Below are 19107 nucleotides of genomic sequence, written 5' to 3'. Positions count from 1 at the left end.
GAGAGCTCGTCGAGTCAACATCTCCAGGAGAAGAAGAAGAACAAGAAGAAGAACAAGAACGGAAGGCGGCGGCGGCGACAGAAGACCGGGCCACCGCCTGTAAAAGAGCTACAAGAAGGCGCGGTGGCCCGGCAGAAGAACCGAAGGCGGCGACAGAAGAACGGAAGACGGCGACAGAAGACCGGGCCACCGGACCAGGCGCGGTGGCCCGGCAGAAGAACCGAAGAGGGGGACAAGACCCCCGAAGTCGGGAGAAGAGGCCGGCGGCGGGGAGGAAGAAAGCCGGACTCCTCCGCTAGCAAAAGAGCTACACACACATAGCGGAGGAGTCCGGCGAGAAGACCCCCGAAGACGGAAGACCCCCGGAGCTGTGCAATAAAATATTTTTTCTCTGTGTTGTGTTTTTTATTGTACTTTAGTTCACAGGTGAATGGGTAGGGGTACATTGTACCCCATACTCATTCACATAGGGTGGGGGGCCGGTATCCGGGGGCCCCCTTCTTAAAGGGGGCTCCCGGATTCCGATAAGCCCCCCGCCCGCAGACCCCGACAACCAACGGCCAGGGTTGTCGGGAAGAGGCCCTTGTCCTCATCAACATGGGGACAAGGTGCTTTGGGGTGGGGGGGCCGCGCGGCCCCCCCTTCCCCAAGGCACCCCCCATGTTGAGGGCACGCGGCCTGGTACGGCTCAGGAGGGGGGGCGCGCTCGCTCGCCCCCCTTTCCTGGCCGGCCGGGTAGCGTGCTCGGACAAGGGTCTGGTGTGGACTTGGGGGGAACCCCCACGCCGATTTTTTTCGGCGTTGGGGTTCCCCTTTAAGCCCATTCCAGGCGGCGGAGCCCGCGACGTCTCCTTCGCGGGCCCCGCCTACCTGCACACGCGCTCGAAATGGGCGGATTTGCCTCCGCCTTACGTGGGCGAGTCCGTTCATTTCAAAAGTTGAGCGAACTGTTTGCCCAACCTTGTTCGTCAAACAGTCCGCTCGTGTGTGGGCAAGTCCGCTCATGCAAATTTTGAGCGGACTGTTTGATGAAACTGTTTGCCGAACAAGGTTGGGCGAACAGTCCGCCCGTGTGTACGCGGCCTTAGGTTTACACAGGACTTCATAGGGGTCTCTTTTAAGGTTGGAATGGAGCATGTAAGATGCAGTAATGGTAAGTGGGGGGATAGTAGTCCTGCCGAGAATTTAACAGAGTCCCATAGGCGAAGAGAGTGTGTCATACACGGCCCAAACCTGTGTAGGCGTTTTGTGGGGGAGGAGCCAGGGTACAGAGGAAATGGGAATAGGGTGAGATTTGACCAGACCAATAGTAGGCCCATAGCAGCATTTGATATGTGTCATGAAGGAAAGATAGTGGAGCTATGTTCGCTGCCGTGTAGTATGCCTGAAGATTGGGGACCGAAAGACCTCCGAATGATCCGATGGGCGTACAAAGTCTGCTTATTGATCGGGGGTCGTGTGGAACCCCAGACGAATTTTAAGAGCTTGCGTTCGTGAATTCATAATATATAGGAGACGATCGGGACTGGTAATACTTGAAAGAGATACAAAATTTTCGGGAGGTAGGTCATACAAACCACAGAGATCCTGCCGAACCAGGATAGCGGGAGGTGGGACCAGGAGGATAGCACGTCAGTGAGCTTTCTAAAGAAAGGAGGAAATTGGCCTGGTACAGTCCGTCATATTTAGGAGTGAGAAGTATACCCAGATAGGGCAATGAGGGGAGCCATGGAAATGGGAAATTGGCTTTTAGAGAGGTCAGTTCCGAGGAGGGAAGGTTTATGGACATCGTCTCAGACTTAGTAGGGTTAACGTGTAGTCCCGAAAGAGACGCAAAGGTCTCCAAACGGGAGAATGAATTAGGCAGCAAGATTCTGGGTGCTGTCAGAGTCAATAGGATGTCATCTGCAAACAAGGGGATCTTATGAGCAGAACCCGCCACTTCAATGCTTTTTATATCTGGATGTGAACGGATCGCCTCCACCAGCGGTTCCATAGACAGGACAAACAAGAAAGGCGAAAGCAGACAGCCCTGTCGAGTGCCCCTCCACATAGGAATAATAGAGGATTCAAATCCGTAGTATTTAATTTTAGCTTGAGGGGCATCGTACAGTGCTGCCAGCCAACTGAGAAAGGAAGTGCCAAAGCCATAGTGGCGGAGTACTGTCATGAGATAAGGCCAGGACAAAGTGTCAAAGAGTTTGTTCACATCCAGTGACAAAATCATAGTTTCCAGGGAGCTGTTATGGGCAAGGTGCTGCAATTGAATGATTCTACTAATGGCATCCCCTGCCTGTCTCTGTGGTACAAATCCTACGTGTTCTATTTTAATTAAACGGGGGAGGAATGAGTTCAAACGGTTAGCCAAAATTTTGGTGAGGATCTTCATGTCAACATTAATTAAAGGTATAGGTCGGAAATTGGCCAAAGAGGAGTGATCACGGTCAGGTTTTGGCAACATAACTATATTAGCCGTCAGAAGATCAGGCAAGAAGTTCTGACCATTTTTAATGGAATTAAACATGGCTATCAAGGGAGAGGCTAACACGTCCATTAGCCCTCTATAGTAAAGTGCTGTAAAGCCATCCGGGCGCGGCCTCTTCCCTACTTTTAAGTCTTTCATACATTGTCGGAACTCGTCCAGTATCCGGACCGGGATGCTAGTAAGTATATTATGTTGGGTGTGTAAAGTAATAGGGGTGGGTTTTGGATTAAAAGTACGTGACCTTTTGGCCAGCATTGTGTTTGGTTTGTTTGCTTTAATATACCAATGTTAGTGAGACCAGCACAGTGTGTGCTCAGCTTGATTAGTGAGACATAAGTCTAATTCTGTGCGAGTCTGGTCCAAAAGTTTACGATTAGCAGGTGTGAGGGTTTGTTTAACAGTTGTGGAAGTGGATTCCAGGGAGATATTTTCTAAGCATTATCATATGGTCAATTCTAGAGTGAGAATGATGTGGGTGAGAGTAGTATGTGTAATCTCTCCAGATGGGTGCAATTCTCTCCAGAGTTCTACCAGATTATGAGAGCGTAGGGAGTGGGAATTTTTTTTTCACTGCAGGTGAGGCAGCCACCCTTTCTGAAAGGTATTTATCCAGTACAGGATCCAGGGCCACATTGAGTCCCCTGCTAAAAGCATGGTACCTTTTTGGTGAGATGAGATTCTGCATCCTGAATGGTACCCATGAGCAGGAGGTATCTACCATCAGGGTATGCTATCTGATTAATACAGTTAAAAGGCAACGATTTGTGAAAAGCTATCAGAACTCCCCTCAGTTTGGTCGGGCCGTTAGCCATAAACACTTGGGGGTATTGGGTGTCAAAATACTTAGGGCTGGAGGCAGAGGAACATTTTTTTGCCTGTAGACATTCTATATCTATACGTTGTTTTTTAAGATACTTAAATACTTTCACCCTTTTTTGTGGCGAGTTCATACCTTGAACATTTAACGACAACCAGTGTAGTGTCATGGTGGAAAAGTGGTTAAGAGTTTACCACTGTCACTGGATGCAACCCCTGCAGACTCAGAGAAGGGTAAAGAGAAGGGAGATTGTGGGGAAAGAAGAGGGAGGTAGTAAAAGAGAGAGAGAGTGTGAAAGAGAAGCACAATAAGGCTGAGGAAATCTCGGGAGAAAAAAGTCAGATAAAGAAATAGTGCAACCAATCGTGGGACCCCCCAAGAGGTCAGTGGTTGGCTAGGACCATAGTCCTAAACCAGTGCCGACACTGTGGGGGTGAGTGGTCCACCAGACCCATTCGGCTTACTTAACCGTTTAAACCAAATAAAAATGCATAACAATAAGCACTTAATATAACGCAATATATTAGACACAAACTATTAAAGAGAAAACAGTCACTTCTAGCTATAACGCAAGATTGGGTTAGACCCATTCCAGGCTCCCCGGGCAAGGCCGGGAGAGGTAACTAGCATAGAAATTGAGCGACTTAGGTGCTGGTATCAACTACCTATTATGTAACTGTTGTGGTAAATCAAATCAGCCAGTGAGAATGTGCATTATCTGGTAAGTCAGAGGTCATCCGTGATGGCCAGAAGAAATAAAGGTCACATTCTGTCGACCGAAATGGGCACAGAGTGGACCTTTAACCTGAATGTGTAACAACTGGCCAAGGATGAATCTGAGACATCAGCCACCCTCCCCCCAGTCGCCATCTATCAAACTGGGTGACCCAGGGTGGTGGCCCTACACTTGGCAGTGTCGGACACCTTTAGGCTCCATTCACACTTAGCGATTTAGAAATGCCACGATTCTGCCCATAATTCCAAATCATAAGGCAATCACTGCCCGACATGTGTTTGGGTGCCCATTAATAATCATGTGTGCATTAAAATAGTAAACAAAAAATAAAAATAGATATATGAAAGTTTGATACCAACAATGGGGCTCTAGGGAGCCTCTCAGTGACTTCGGGAAGATGGAATCACCTTCAGTAAGCATAGCCAAAGTGGGCTACGATGTGGAAAAAGCCTGAGAAATAACTCAGGCACATGTTGAACTGAAAACCCGGAGTTCAGGAAAGTTCAGTTCCTCACAGCTCTGAATTTCTAATATGATCAACAGGTACTTCTTGCACTTATAAAACAAATGTAAAATAATGTTTTTAATTATATATTCAACACAGCAAATGGGAGCAAATAAGAGAAGTTCATTACTGATGTTGACATTATTTGCATACTGTACACTTATCAGAGATCATTAAAGTGGTAGTAAAGTCCACACTGTTTGCTTGTACCTATAGGTAACCCTAAAATAAAGCTTACTTGTAGGTAAAGTAAATAACTCCTAATTGTACACTGTTTAGGAGATATTTACTATAGCAGCAGCCAGTGACGTCACCGATGCATGAGCACTGCGCAATCAATGGCCAGCGTGCCGTCCATTGAGAGAGCCTTGCTGCAGCTGTGCGGTCATTGCGGCGTGGCCGGTCAAACAGCCAAAGCCTGCAAGCCCAGAAGAAAAACCGGGTGAAGATGGCAGCCGACAGCAGTAGAGTTGCACGATTAATTGTCAAGAATCGTTGTCGCAATTTTTTTCCCCTTTGTGATCTTGACAAAGGGTTTCTCAATCTATACTATCCTATACTAACACATTATACTATTATTCTGCAGGGGACCATTTTTCTGGAATTTTTCTTTTTTTGTGGCTTACGACCACTTTTTACCTGCAGCCCCTCTACCCATAGTGGACTTCAGAAAAGATGCCAATAGGCTCACTCAGTTCCCAGCTCCACCAAAAACCTAAGCCACGAATAACAGCTTTCTCCCTCCTAAACTTTTCTCTTTTTTTGGAAGAATGCAACAGAAGGATTGGGATACTGTACCAGTGAACACAACACTCAATTGTGGTGATGACAATAAGGGCAGAGCTGACAACTCCACTTGCAACATCTTACTGCTGAAGTCCTAAAGTTATAGGGCACCATTCTGACTTTTAGGTTGAAGCACCTTTTTTTATTATTGCCTTGACTTCTGTATATTTGCCTTAAATGAAAACATTTGTACCAAATTTCTTTAAAGTACGTACCGTCAATGGCCATGAGACACAAGTCAGCATTCTGTATATCCGGAACAGGGACACTGCATAGAAGACAAGAACTAATATCATAAAGCATATTGTAATAACTTCAAAATAGCGGTAGGTGCTGTAGTCTGTCCAAACTGAGCTCCTCACACACAGGAAAGCTATCAGCAAGCACACCTGGAAGAAAATAAAGAATACATCTTTATACAAACGCAAATAGGTTATATAATGGTAACATAATTGATTACCATATTAATATACAATACAGATATAAGGGGCTGTGTTTTACTAATAAGTTCACCAACAAATCTTTTTATAGATACATTTTTTATACTTCATGTGGCTGATGTTGTAGTCAATATTAGTTTACAGGGCTAGAAGTAGCATATCTTGGTTGCATTTTAACTGACATTTTATATCTTTTGTAGTACTTGTATAAAATCTATTACAGATAGACATTTAAAGTGTATGTAAAGCTAAACTGTTTTATTACTTTGGATAGAATGTGGAAGGGTTTAAATATTTGTGTGATTTTAATTGCGGATTGTGTTCCTATTGTGGAGAATCACCCTATCTATATTCCTGGTGTCTCCTGTCTATTGTACAGAAAGTGATGTGAGATCCAAAACTTTGAGCTGTACCAAGAACAAGAAGATAGGGAAAATCATACAATGAGCAACCTGTTTTGCTGTGTCTTTGCATACACTTTTATACAAAATGTACCAATGACAATGTCTTGCTTGAGATCATTACGGGCTTTGACACAAATAAGCAAAAAAGTTGCTTTATTTTATACTCACCCTTTCAGACTGAAGCTCCAAAGGACCCATCTGAACAGATGAGGTAGATCATTCAGCTGGGTGTGTACATTTCAGATTATTAATTATGCTACTTTAATTGTGCTACTGTGCTCAGTAAATAAAGGCCTTTTTCAGCAAAGCAGTTAATTATAATATATGAGTGCACTTGCTAGCTTCCAATATTTTATATCCGTATCTATATAGTTTGAGCAGCCATAGTGTCAGTGAATCGTAAGCTTTAGTAGGGAACGCATAGAGTAACCTAATAAACTGCATGGTGAGAGATTAAGGTTAGGAAACTATACCTATATAATTCTGATTGCTAGTTTTGTTTAAGTTTTGTATTATTGGAGACTTTTTTATTTTTTTTAGTTTGTAGTTGACTCAAGGTCATTTTTATCTGCTATTGTTTTACATTCATTGAAAATCTCTTTTTTTTTTTTTTTTGCTGCAAGGCTTTACATTAAAAAAATAGCTTTTGCTTTAGGGGGTGATATTTTGAGCGTTTCATTTATTTGCAGGATATATTGGTACCCTCCCATAGTGTGTAAAACATTTGATTTATTATTGAAAAACACAATTGCATACAGAAGCTGATCTCATAAAAAAATGTTTATCGGACGCGTTTCATCATCACGTGACATCCTAAGAAGCAGGAAGTCACAGTGTGTGCCTCCAAATTATATAACACAGTAGGACCGACCACCAGGGTAGATAAAAATCAATGGTTTTTAAGAAAGAAGCCAAACAAATGAAATTTTTTTTAAAATTTAAATCAGATTTTTTTGATTTTTATCAAATTTATTTTATTAAAAGGCTTTTGGAGTAAAAATCTAGCTATAGTTTTCTATTTAAAATACATTATTAATTTAGTTTATTCGGCATGAAATGGAGCTTAGTTATGTAGTATCAGGCTGTATATTCTGCAATATTTACATTTTAGGTAAACGAATTCAATGAATCCAAGCTATGCAAGCTAAGATAGCATGCACTACATTGATGCATTCACACAATTTCACAGTAACCATAGATAAAACAAAGTTCTGGAATATTGCTTTATGTACACTACAAACGGTATGATTGTATGATTGAATCGTTTCTGATTACAGGTGCACTGAATGGGCTTTTTGGTGCCGAACCCGAAAACGGAAACCGATACTGAAAATGACCGATACCGAAAATGACTGATTTAAAAAAATATTTTCATACAGGAGATGGTCAGAGACTGGGGACATGGTGCAGGAGATGGTCAGAGACTGCAGACATGATACAGGAGATGGTCAAAGACTGGGGACATGGTACAGGAGATGGTCAGAGACTGCAGACATGATACAGGAGATGGTCAGAGACTGCAGACATGATACAGGAGATGGTCAGCGACTGCAGACATGCTACAGGAGATGGTCAGAGACTGCAGACATGCTACAGGAGATGGTCAGAGACTGCAGACATGATACAGAAGATGGTCAGAGACTGCAGACATAATACAGGAAATGGTCAGAGACTGCAGACATAATACAGGAAATGGTCAGAGACTGCAGACATGCTACAAGAGATGGTCAGTGACTGCAGACATGATACAGAAGATGAGAATTAAAAAGTGTATAAGAAAACCGTATGTATAGCAGGGTGACACTGCGACCACACCAATATTAATGTGCCAACATCCCGATATGGATTACAAAAGGAGAAAAAATACTATTAAATGGACTTAATATGGCACATGAGTACTCTATCTAAAATGTATTTGAAATATTTTATAATTTAGTTATCAAAACTTCACACACATAGAGCAGTCATATATGTACAACAATTATTTTCATAAAACATAGTATTACTGTAACCCATATTGCCTGACCACTAGTATTTTACAATAAGGCTTATAATGTAGCATATAATCCAATGACTAATAATACAAAGCCATTAATTTGGTATCCAGTAGTAGAAAAATATTCAGAGTCCCAAACAAACACTGGTGTCAGGTGTGTGGGTCCAGATTTTTAACTAGTAAGATAGCTCGACATGTTCCGCGCTAATTTAGCGCTTCTTCAGGAGTTATTCGCAGGTAGGGTTTGAAAAAAGCTGTATATAAATATTTGTTAGCTTGCTAGTAAGCAGGCAGAAGATGCCGTGGAGGTGTTAGTGGCTGAAAGTCAATTTGCATATACCATTCACAGTTAGACGCATCTTAACCAAAGGTGAAATACCAAACGTATCGCTGGGTAATGTAGCTGGTGGTCTAAGATTGACCCTTCAATCAATTGTCCAAGCAATAGTATCACCCGCTAAATAACAATCTCCTGAAGGAGATCTAACACATCCGCCATTACTGATTCCTTCCGCATCTGAGACAATGCTATACCTATGGCCCTGATACAGGAGATGGTCAGAGACTGCAGACATGCTACATTAGATGGTCAGAGACTGGGGACATGGTACAGGAGATGGTCAGAGACTGGGGACATGGTACAGGAGATGGTCAGAGACTGGGGACATGGTACAGGGGATGGTCAGAGACTGCAGGCATGGTACAGGGGATGGTCAGAGACTGCAGGCATGGTACAGGGGACGGTCAGAGACTGCAGGCATGGTACAGGAGATGGTCAGAGACTGCGAACATGCTACAGGGCATCAATGCAGCCTCACCAGTTCCCCTCAGATGCAGCCTGCTTTATAAAAAAAATGCATGCACAGGGTTTTCCATGTATTCCAATGTCTTTAGTTCACACCATTGGAATACATGGAATACACTGTGCATGCATTTTGTGCAAAAAAAAAAAGTGCACGGAACTGCATCTGGTGTGAACTGGCTCCAAGCAAGCTACCCGGTTCTGTTCCAACAGACTTCTATTGGGAATGATCATATTGTTACCTCTACTAGCAATAACAACTTAACCCTTCCCCATTCTATCACATGGCGATAAAAACCTAGCTGGGTCAAAATCCAGATTATTGTTATTTTTTTTACATGGCCAATAAAGGGAGTACAGCCTTTGGCCTGTGACCTGGTTTTATATATCATGTCTACATTCACACAAGCGGTCAGAGGTGGATAGTTTGCCTGTTCAGAGGTGAACAAAGGACTCTTCTGGATGCAGTAGCACTGTGGGCACATAAAACTTGTAGATCAGCTACGGACAAAACTCTGCAGAAATGCTTTACCTGGGCACACGCTTTTTCCCTCATGCAGCCTGCCTGTTCCCCTCATGCAGCTTGCCAGTGTCTGAATGCAGCATCACCCGTGCCCGGATCAGAGCGGTGATCTCCTGTGGCGTGTGCTATGTACAGGTTGCAGAATCCAGGCGTGTGCTATGTACAGGTTGCAGAATGCAGGCGTGTGCTATGTGCAGGTTGCAGAATGCAGGCGTGTGCTATGTGCAGGTTGCAGAATCCAGGCGTGTGCTGTGTACAGGTTGCAGAATGCAGGCGTGTGCTGTGTACAGGTTGCAGAATGCAGGCGTGTGCTGTATACAGGTTGCAGAATGCAGGCGTGTGCTGTATACAGGTTGCAGAATGCAGGCGTGTGCTATGTACAGGTTGCAGAATCCAGGCATGTGCTATGTACAGGTTGCAGAATCCAGGCGTGTGCTATGTACAGGTTGCAGAATCCAGGCGTGTGCTATGTACAGGTTGCAGAATCCAGGCGTGCGCTATGTGCAGGTTGCAGAATGCAGGCGTGTGCTATGTGCAGGTTGCAGAATGCAGGCGTGTGCTATGTGCAGGTTTCAAAATGCAGGCATGTGCTATGTACAGGTTGCAGAATCCAGGCGTGTGCTGTATACAGGTTGCAGAATCCAGGCGTGTGCTGTATACAGGTTGCAGAATGCATGTATTTGCTGTATATTGCTGTGTGACTACCACTCACCTATAGTAGCTGAGCTGTGAGTTTACCTGGTAAGGGGGGGGGGGTGGTGGTGTTGCTGTATTCACAAACCAGGTATAAAGTAGATGAGCTGGTCTGATAAAGGGGGGACTTACACCCACATCTTGCAGCCATCAGATCCATCCAGCAAGCAGCAGGTCACTGCAGCATCTTGCCATCTTCCCTGCGGCCATCAGATCCCATCCACGGTCCAGCAAGCAACACGCCTTGTCAGCAGGTCAGTTCCCAAATCCGAATCAAATCATCAATGCCAATGCTGTCCTCAGGGACAGATCCGATCCAGAGATCGCCATACAGTGGGATCTCTGGATCAGATCTGTCCCTGAGGACAGTAGACATGGGCCATACTTCGTATTGTCAGCTGTCTCACTCTGATGTCTCCCTCATAGCAACTCCAGTCCAGCTCTCCACTTTCCTGACCTTGGCACAATCTGTCCAAAAATGTGGCATCTGCTCACACCTGAGTGACACCTCCGTCCTTTCCCATCTATTGTCACTGGCTACCATGAATGAACAGCATCGGCTGTTATTACAAGGAGCGGGAGGGGACGTCCCCATCCCCACACAGCTTCGCCCAAGTCTCCCATCCCTACCACAGACCTGAGCCACCAGCCAGCTGGCCAGAAACCCAAACAAAGCCGAATTTGCCTTTGATCAGGTCTCCGATGTAGAAAACTGGAAGCGACAGCACAGTGTCACTTCCGGTTTACTCGGTAGCCAACAGCGCCATTTAAAAAAGAAAGCAGAATTAAAAAACGCTGATCTTGGCAGAGGAGGGTGTTTGTTTGTTTTTTGGTGTTTTTACAGTTGGGGGGGGGGGTGCCAGATATAGGATGGACCCTGGGTGCCAAATGCGCTAGGTACGCCCCTGGACATGGTTACTGCAGCCACCCAGGCAATTCAGTTCACAGCTCCAGGACACACAGAGATCGCCGCTCTGTGGGGAGGGAGGAGAGAACAAAAGGAGGAGGGAGGACTGGAGACTGGGGCGAGACAGGAAAATACCCCTGCAATGGGCGACACCAGGGGGCACGCCCAGCCCCCATTAATGGCAAGATTTTACTTTCGGCAATGTGCCGAAAACACAATTTTCAGCCGATATGTTTCGGCGGCTGAAATTTTGGTGCATCCCTAGTTCTGATATCACTGTTTTACTAACCTGACAGCTTATTATTCTAAATAGGAAAACTTTATTTTGTTTGCAAATATTAAAGATTCCAACTACCAGCCAGAATGTCCTTACATTTTTAAGAGCACCTGTCATTTCAGATCCATCATGGCAGCACTTGTTAGCGGGCATCCACTCACCTGCTGCCGCCCAGTCCCTCACCTTGTTGTGTCACAGCCACATCACCAGCTGTCTCAATAAACTGAATGGGACTGTCGATGAGTCAACAGCGGGTCAAAGGAGGAGCTGCTGAGGGAGAGAGATGACAGTTGCTCTTTAAAAATTATGATTTAAATCAAGCCTTTTTACTAGCCATTTAAATCAAATCCACCCTGCCGACCACCCAAACATACATTGTAAAATGTGTAATGCCAGACAATTAGGGGGTAGCCAGATCTAAACAGACTTGTGTTCATTTATACCTGACTACCTCCAATTCGGAGAATACAAATAGAAAGGGGATCTGTTCCCATTAGTCTGGCCAAATCAGATGGCAGTTTTGGTGTAAACGGACTGCCAGTCCGTTTACGTCCGACTGTCCATTAGAGGAGAGCAGACTGTGTTCTTGTCTGCTCTGCATAAGTGGAGCGAGCACCTGACCTGTCATCCAACCGCTCAGAGGGGGGATCACCAGCCAGTGGATCGCAGACGGAGTCTATCCCGTGTGAAAGAGGCCTCAGGTGCAGACTAGAGATCAGGTGTTTGTATATTGTGGCAGCACGCAGGTAAAATCACCTGGTTGTATCCAGGATGGGAAATATGTGTGTCCTAGATTCAGGCTTTATGCAGACTTTTACAATTAGAGGGGAAGAGTTAATGAGCCCAGCTGAAGTAAGTGGGCTCATTAAGACCTCTACAAAAAACCCCAGCATGCTTAGGGAGATGCTCCATCCTGGAACCAGTTTTGTGTGTATAGACTGGGGAGTCTGAGATCTGTTCTGTGCGGTGAGTTAACGCCTGTGTGGCAAACCCCTACAATAGAGACAGGGACTGGGGCAGCACAAGGCTGCACCCAGTTGTTAGACAGGGTGTCTACGTGTGTAGTTAGAGGTCAAGCTGACCAGGATTTATTTTCTTGTTTTATTTTGTTTGGCTGTTATATGTATCACTGCATGTAGCGTAAATAAACCGGATCTTTTGTTTTTTGAACCTACACCGCTGTCTGCTGTGCCTGACTTTGTGTTGTGAACCCATCCAGGGGGTCACACACACCCGCTACCGAGCAAACCCCTCACAATATATAAAAATAAACAACTTGATCTGTTTAAGTTTTACTATCATCTTTGCCTTTCCTGATCTAGACAGGGTAACGCCTGTGTACATGCGTATGTGTTACATTATCAGTGACTGTCTGACCGAAAAGGATTGCCCCGCATCTGGAAGAATTGGTGTCATTGACAGTGGTAGCGGATGACACAAACTCCCTTTAATTCGCAAACATTTCTTTTTACCTATAAAAAATTGGACTTTTACATTTTTTTAATTATCTACTGAAATTAACAATTTACGTTGATGTTGTAATGGCCTTCTGTTCTCATCTTCTGATTTGGCACCGTGAAATCTGGCTCTGTCCACAGAAGCAGTGAGGAGGCGGAGGGATGTGGTTTTAATGTTTCAATGCCTCAGTCTTCTATGAGGAGAGTTTCCTGCTCATGGTGTTAAAGAGACCCCCCCCCCCCCCATTGCTGTAAGCATGTTGCTGTCCCTTCCGTGACTAACGCTGCCCCCACGTTTCCACTATCAGCACCAATATTCTTATGATTCTTTTGCTAGTATATTCTCTGCTAATAAAGGAATTTCCAATGTGTGAGCTCCCAAACACAGAACAGGTTGCTGGATCGCTACTTTTCCCTTATACTACGTAAATATATATGTTTCTCATTTCTCCTGGTAAGCAGCATTTTATTATAAAGTGGTGTTCCACACACAAATAAAAAAAATGAGTAAAATTCCTAAATAAATAAATAAATAAATTTGGATTTTTTTTTTTTAACGCACTCTAAATGCCTGTTGCTAGCTGGTGCCTCGTAGTCTGCCTCCTTCAGTGCCTGGGCTGGTGACATCACTTTCCCTCGGCACAGGAAGGACTCAGCTCTGCCCCCTCCCTCCTGTCAGTCATCTGGGACACGTGACAGGTCCCAGGTGACTGTACGGCCAATCAGGAAGCCACAGCCGGGTGCCCACAATTGCAATGCCGGCGCTGCCGAGCAGAGGGGGGCGAACGGGGCTTCGTTCCCCCGCATCGCTGGACCCTGGGACAGGTAAGTGTCTGATTATTAAAAGTCAGCAGCTGCAGTATTTGTAGCTGAAGACTTTTAATTTTTTTTTTTTTTAAGGAGAACTCCTCTTTAAAGAAAGCTATAATGATAATGGAAAGTTTACCAAACAATTAAATACAATATAGCCGAAAATGAATGCATTATAAATGTTTTGTCCCTGCTGGAGGAAGTGAATAAACGATTCGATTTGGGGGTGGATTAATTCTGTAAAAACATTATTTCTGTTTAAACAAGTCATCTTGTGCCTCCTATGCATGGTTTCCCACCAAGTAACAGTTCCCAGCAATGTCTGACACACAAGTTCTCTTCTATTAAAGGAGAACTAAAGGCAAATTTTTATTTTACATTTTAGATAGAGTAAAGCTGGCCGTACACTGATAGAAATTTGGCCAGGTCAGCATAGACTGGCCAAATTCCAATCAGTGTGTGGCTGTTATGCTGGTAAACTTTGATCGATCATCGGCTGCTGCTGCTAACCAGTGGGTTTTAACAGCCACATGTCCTGTTCTCAGGCTGGATTCACACCTATGCATTTTTAGTGCTTTTTGCATTTTGCAGATTTCTACTACAGTCCATTTACCATGGTTTCCTATGGAACGTGTTCTGCAGTGCAAATCTGAAAAATACAAAAAGCACTAAAAATGCATAGTCACATCATAGTCAGGCCTTAGAATACAATGTCCTGACGGGGGGTTCCTCCATTGGCCTCTTTTGTATGCATAGAGACATTTTTTTTTTTCATTCAGCCACTGTTAGGACTTTGCTAAGACCCTCTAAACCAATTAAAATCCCCTTGAATGCGCTCCTTCTTCACTGGAGCTCTGGGCTCTTCGATGCTGCAGCAGAAATGATTGTGAACCACACATGTGCAAGGGTTTGAGAGCTTGCTCCTGTGATGGTGGGGGTAAGCAGTAATGGCTGGGAGTGCCTTAGCAACATCGTAGCAACAAGGCAGGATGGGATGATGCCATCTTTGGGAGTTTTTTGTTGGGACTTCAGGAGGTATGTAAATGGTCTACACCTATAACAAAAGCATTATCCAGCTTTAGTCAAAGTGCACAAAGTTTGTTTTTTATTTACAGGCCCCCCTTACCCGCATAGGCTGTTGTTTTAATAAAGGTGAACTAACATTTTAAGCAACACTACGCTCAGGTGTGAACATGTGCCACTGAATATAATGGAAATTCTGGTGTTGAGCTTTTAAATGCTTTAAATCTCTCAGGAGTGATTGGGCCTGAGGTGCAATCTGGCCACGTACACTGTACACACACTGCAGAAATTGTTCCTCTGTTGTACCCTAGGGTACCCAGGTCTTCATAATCCTTGTCAGGCAGGTCACATAATTTGAGTTTTGTCAACATTTACATATTATTTATAGTGTTTAAATATCTGTTTTAGTTTTTGTTATATTTCAGATTGGCAGTAAAAAAAATGTGCTTTGTCAGTAAATTTTTCATGATTTGTTAGAAAAAATTTAATGGTGGTGCCCAACTGGGGATGTCAACGGCCACAGCTGAGACTCTGTACCTCTATTAAATTGGTCCCCACTTGTTCAATCCACCCTAATGCTACAAAAACAATTTTTGGGAGATTTCTCCTTACTTCCTGTTCTGACATTCCTCCAGTCTCTTAAGTCCAGCACATCCATTATTAATAGGTGATTTTTTTTGTCACTGTCCTTTCTTTTACATCCTCCCATCTTTACACTTTTCAACCCTGGTGTACACAAATCTCAGTTCTGTTGATTAAGGGAGTGACTGGTACTGCTGTCATCAATATGATGTATATAATGAAAATCAATCAGTGCAATTAAAAAACCTAGGCACAGCAGCTCAGAGGCGGCTCTAGACTTTGTGAGGCCTTAGGCAAAACTTACACGAGGCCCCAATCACGCCCATAATGGTAAAAAAAATTCAAGCAATAAAAATGGCTGAAAAAAGATGGACAGATCTAGCACACAGTTCATCAGCACCACTTCCAGGGCACCCTACTCACCCATCAGACATATGGGGCCAATAAAACATCTGGATCCCAGCAAGGTGGCAACCCCTCTAAGAATTTCCTGTGGCTTGGGAGAATGGGGAGGGGATGTCACTGAGTCATTCTACAGCTACAGAGGAAGTAGAGTGGGGAGATCCCAGTACAGCGCAGGGGGAGAGAAAGAGGGAGAGAGAGAGGGGGACAGAAAGGGAGAGAGAGGGTAGAGGGAGAGAGAGAGCGAGAGAAAGAGGGGAAGAGTGAGGGAGGGGGAGAGAGAGGGGGAGCAAGAGATTGTGAGCGATAGGGGGAGAGCGAGAGAGGGGGGAGGGAGAGAAAAAGAGGGGGATAGAGAGAGGGGGAGGGAAAGAGAGAGAGAGGGGGAGCAAGACACTGTGAGAGAGGGGGAGGGAGAGAGAGAGGCAGGGAGATAGGGGGAGCGAGGGGGTAGGAGAGAAGGGTAGAGAAAGGGTGCGCAAAGGGGGGAGAGAGAGCGGGAAGGGAGCAGGGAGAGGGAGAGAGAGAGAGGGGGTAAGAGAAAAAGGGGGGAGGGAGAGAGGGAGTGAGGGGGTCACAGGGGGTAAGAGAGGGAGAAAGAGGGGGGTGAGGGAAAGGGGGTGAGAGATCTCTAGTCCTGTCCCTGTCTGCAGCCCCTCCTGTGCCCCATATCTCAGTCTGTGAAAGCACTGGGGAGGGGCAAAGAGCAGGGATAATCTGGAGGGTGGTGAGTGCTGGGGGGTTGGGGCCAGAGAGTGCTGGGGGTGGGGGCAGGCCGGAGTGTGCTGGAGGTGGGGGCCGGAGAGTGCTGGGAAAGGTGGAGTGCACAGGAGGGGTGGGGGCTGGAGAGCGCTGGGGAGGAGCTTGAGAGGGGGAAAAAGAATTGGGGTGGAGAGCAGAGGGGTGCTGACGAAATGGGGGTGGAGCCAGGGAGGACAAGAATGGGCTGGAGAGTAGGCGGGGCGGAGCCAGGGAGCACAAGGAGGGGCTGGAGAGCAGGAGGGGCGGGGCCAGGGAGCACACAGAGGGGCTGGAGAGCAGGAGGGTTCGGAGCCAGGGAGCACAAGGAGAGGCCCGGAGAACAGGAGGGCAGAGCCAGCAAGCGCAGAGAGGGGTGGAGCCAGGGAGCACAAGGAGGGGCCGGAGAGCACGGGGTTGCAGAAGAAGTTAGATAGGAGGAGCGGTGGTGAGACTGCACATAGTGGAATTGATTTTTCCATATTACTCCATGCAGCCGCTGAATGATCACTCCTCTCCTTCCTGCAGACATTCGGTGACTGCATGGAGTAATATGTAAAAATCAATTGCACTATGTGCAGTCTCCCCACCGCTCCTCCTATTCAGACACACAGGGAGGCTGCATTGACACTCACCTTCTCTCCGGTCGGTCAGGCAGCAAAAGAGCTCCTTTCTCTTCACAATCATGGGGCACTGCAGCTCAGCTGGATAGCTTCAGCGACCCCCCCCCCCCCCCCCCCCGACTGCAGAACTAAATAGGAGGCAGGTGCAGAGAGGTCGGGTGATCGGCACAGGCTGAAGGAGAAACTCAGCTGCGGGTCCCACATGGACATGCCGCCTGCACGCCTTGGAGCCAGGTGCTGTCATCCAGCCGCTGCCGCCACCTAGAGGCCTCTACTAGTAATTTTTTTTTTTAAAAGGCCACTGCGCAAATACAATGTGACATAAAATATTACAACAACCACCATTTTATTCTCTAGGGTGTCTACTAAAAAAAAAATATATATATATATATATATATATATATATATATAATGTTTGGATAATGTTTGGGGGTTTCAAGTCATTTTGTAGCAAAAAAAAAATTATTTTAACTTGAAACCAACAAATGTCAGAAAAAGGTTTAGTGTTTAAGTGGTTAAACTTTTTTCACTTAGGCCCCTTTCACACGGGACGGATCAGTAATAATCCGTCCCGCGATGATCCGCTTGCTCAGCGGGAATCGCTCCGTTGTCCCCGCTGAGCTGGCGGATAACAGGGCGGTCCCGGCACACTGTGCAGGGACCGCCCTGTCAGCTCTCCGCTCTCCTCTATGGGGGATCGGACGAGCACGGACCGTCTGTCCGTGTTCATCCGATCCGCTCTGCAGATGGATAGAGAAATAGGATTTTCCTCCGTCTGCAGAATCGGACAATAGCGGAGGCAGACGATAGCGGGTGTCTGCGGATGGGGCCTAACACAGAAAGTATATTCCATTGACAAATTGTTACAATATTTATACTCAAGTTCAACTGATAAAGAATGTTTTGATTCTTGGCAGACTGCCCGGTTTTTCTCTTCCTTACTTTTGAAGGCTGTGGCTTCAGAAGAGCAGAGAGAATTCTTTGCATAGAAAGAATTGTGAAAAACTTTAGTCAAGATCGTGATAACGATTCTTGACGATTAATTGTGCAGCTCTACTTCTATGGATGAGATACAAGGTGATCATGTGATCACTAACAGCTCTCCTCAATGAATGGACCCCTGAGTAAATCAGACAGGTCACACAAGCCATTCCCTCACAAGGGTATAACGCAGGGATCCTCAAACTACGGCCCTCCAGCTGTTGCGAAACTACACATCCCATGAGGCATTGTAAAACTCTGACATTCACAGGCATGACTAGGCATGATGGGAATTGTAGTTTCTGAACAACTGGAGGGCCACAGTTTGAAGACCCATGGTATAACGGCTGAAACACTAGATATGCTGAACGCTGGAGAGGCGTGTATTCTAATGATAATGAGATCCCTTGTGCTTTGACCATAAGCTCCGGTTCACTTGTACATGGAATAGAAGCAGCAGAATATAGTGTTCTCCATTTAGCTTTTATTTTAAAATAAAAAGTTGCACTTACAAGTATAGCACTATTCCTCAGTGCAAGGTGACAGGGTAGATAATAAGAAAATCCATGAGGAACGACGATAAGACACGGGTGGTGTTACGCTTGTCACGTGGTTCCGTACGCTTTGCGTCCCAGGTGGCGGGACTTCATCAGATCACCTTGTATCTCATCCATATAAGCACTCATTTGGACACTTTGTGGTGTTTATTCATCAATATGATGTAACTGCATGCCATCAAGAGACCTTGTTATACCATGTGGAGGATTCAATTTTAGGTTTAACCATTACCCGACCTGCTCACGCCGATGTACGTCGGCAGAATGGCACGGGCAGGCAAATGGGCGTACCTGTACGTCCCTTTAAATTTGCCACCCTGCCATCGCGAGCGCTGCCGGTCGGGACCCCCGTGAGTCCAGTTGCGGGTCCCGCGGATTCGTTTGCCACGGGCATACCTGCGATAGTCTCACGGGGCGGCTGAACTAGGAGATGCCGTTGTAAACAGCATCTCCCAGTTCTGCCTAGCAACAAGTGACGCTGATCTCTGCTCCATGTGATTGGAGCAGAGATCAGTGTTCACTAAAAGAAAGCCCAGCCCCCAACAGTTAGTAACACGCCCCTA

General features: G+C 45.6%; 1 protein-coding gene across 1 annotated transcript in view; it reads right to left on the bottom strand.

Moving 5' to 3' along the window:
- Positions 1–19107, bottom strand: part of CMTM7 (CKLF like MARVEL transmembrane domain containing 7) — an 87201-nt gene that overhangs the window by 12695 nt on the left and 55399 nt on the right. Inside the window, exon 2 of the mRNA XM_077491464.1 lies at positions 5545–5718. Within this exon, the coding sequence (XP_077347590.1) occupies positions 5545–5718 (174 nt within the window). The remainder of the gene's footprint in view (positions 1–5544; positions 5719–19107) is intronic.

The sequence above is a fragment of the Lithobates pipiens genome, unplaced genomic scaffold, assembly GCF_037356315.1.
Source record: "Lithobates pipiens isolate NorthernLeopardFrog02 unplaced genomic scaffold, aLitPip1_a1.2 Scaffold_19, whole genome shotgun sequence".
NCBI classification, from domain to species: domain Eukaryota; kingdom Metazoa; phylum Chordata; class Amphibia; order Anura; family Ranidae; genus Lithobates; species Lithobates pipiens.
This window is presented reverse-complemented; position numbering and strand designations above follow the sequence as displayed.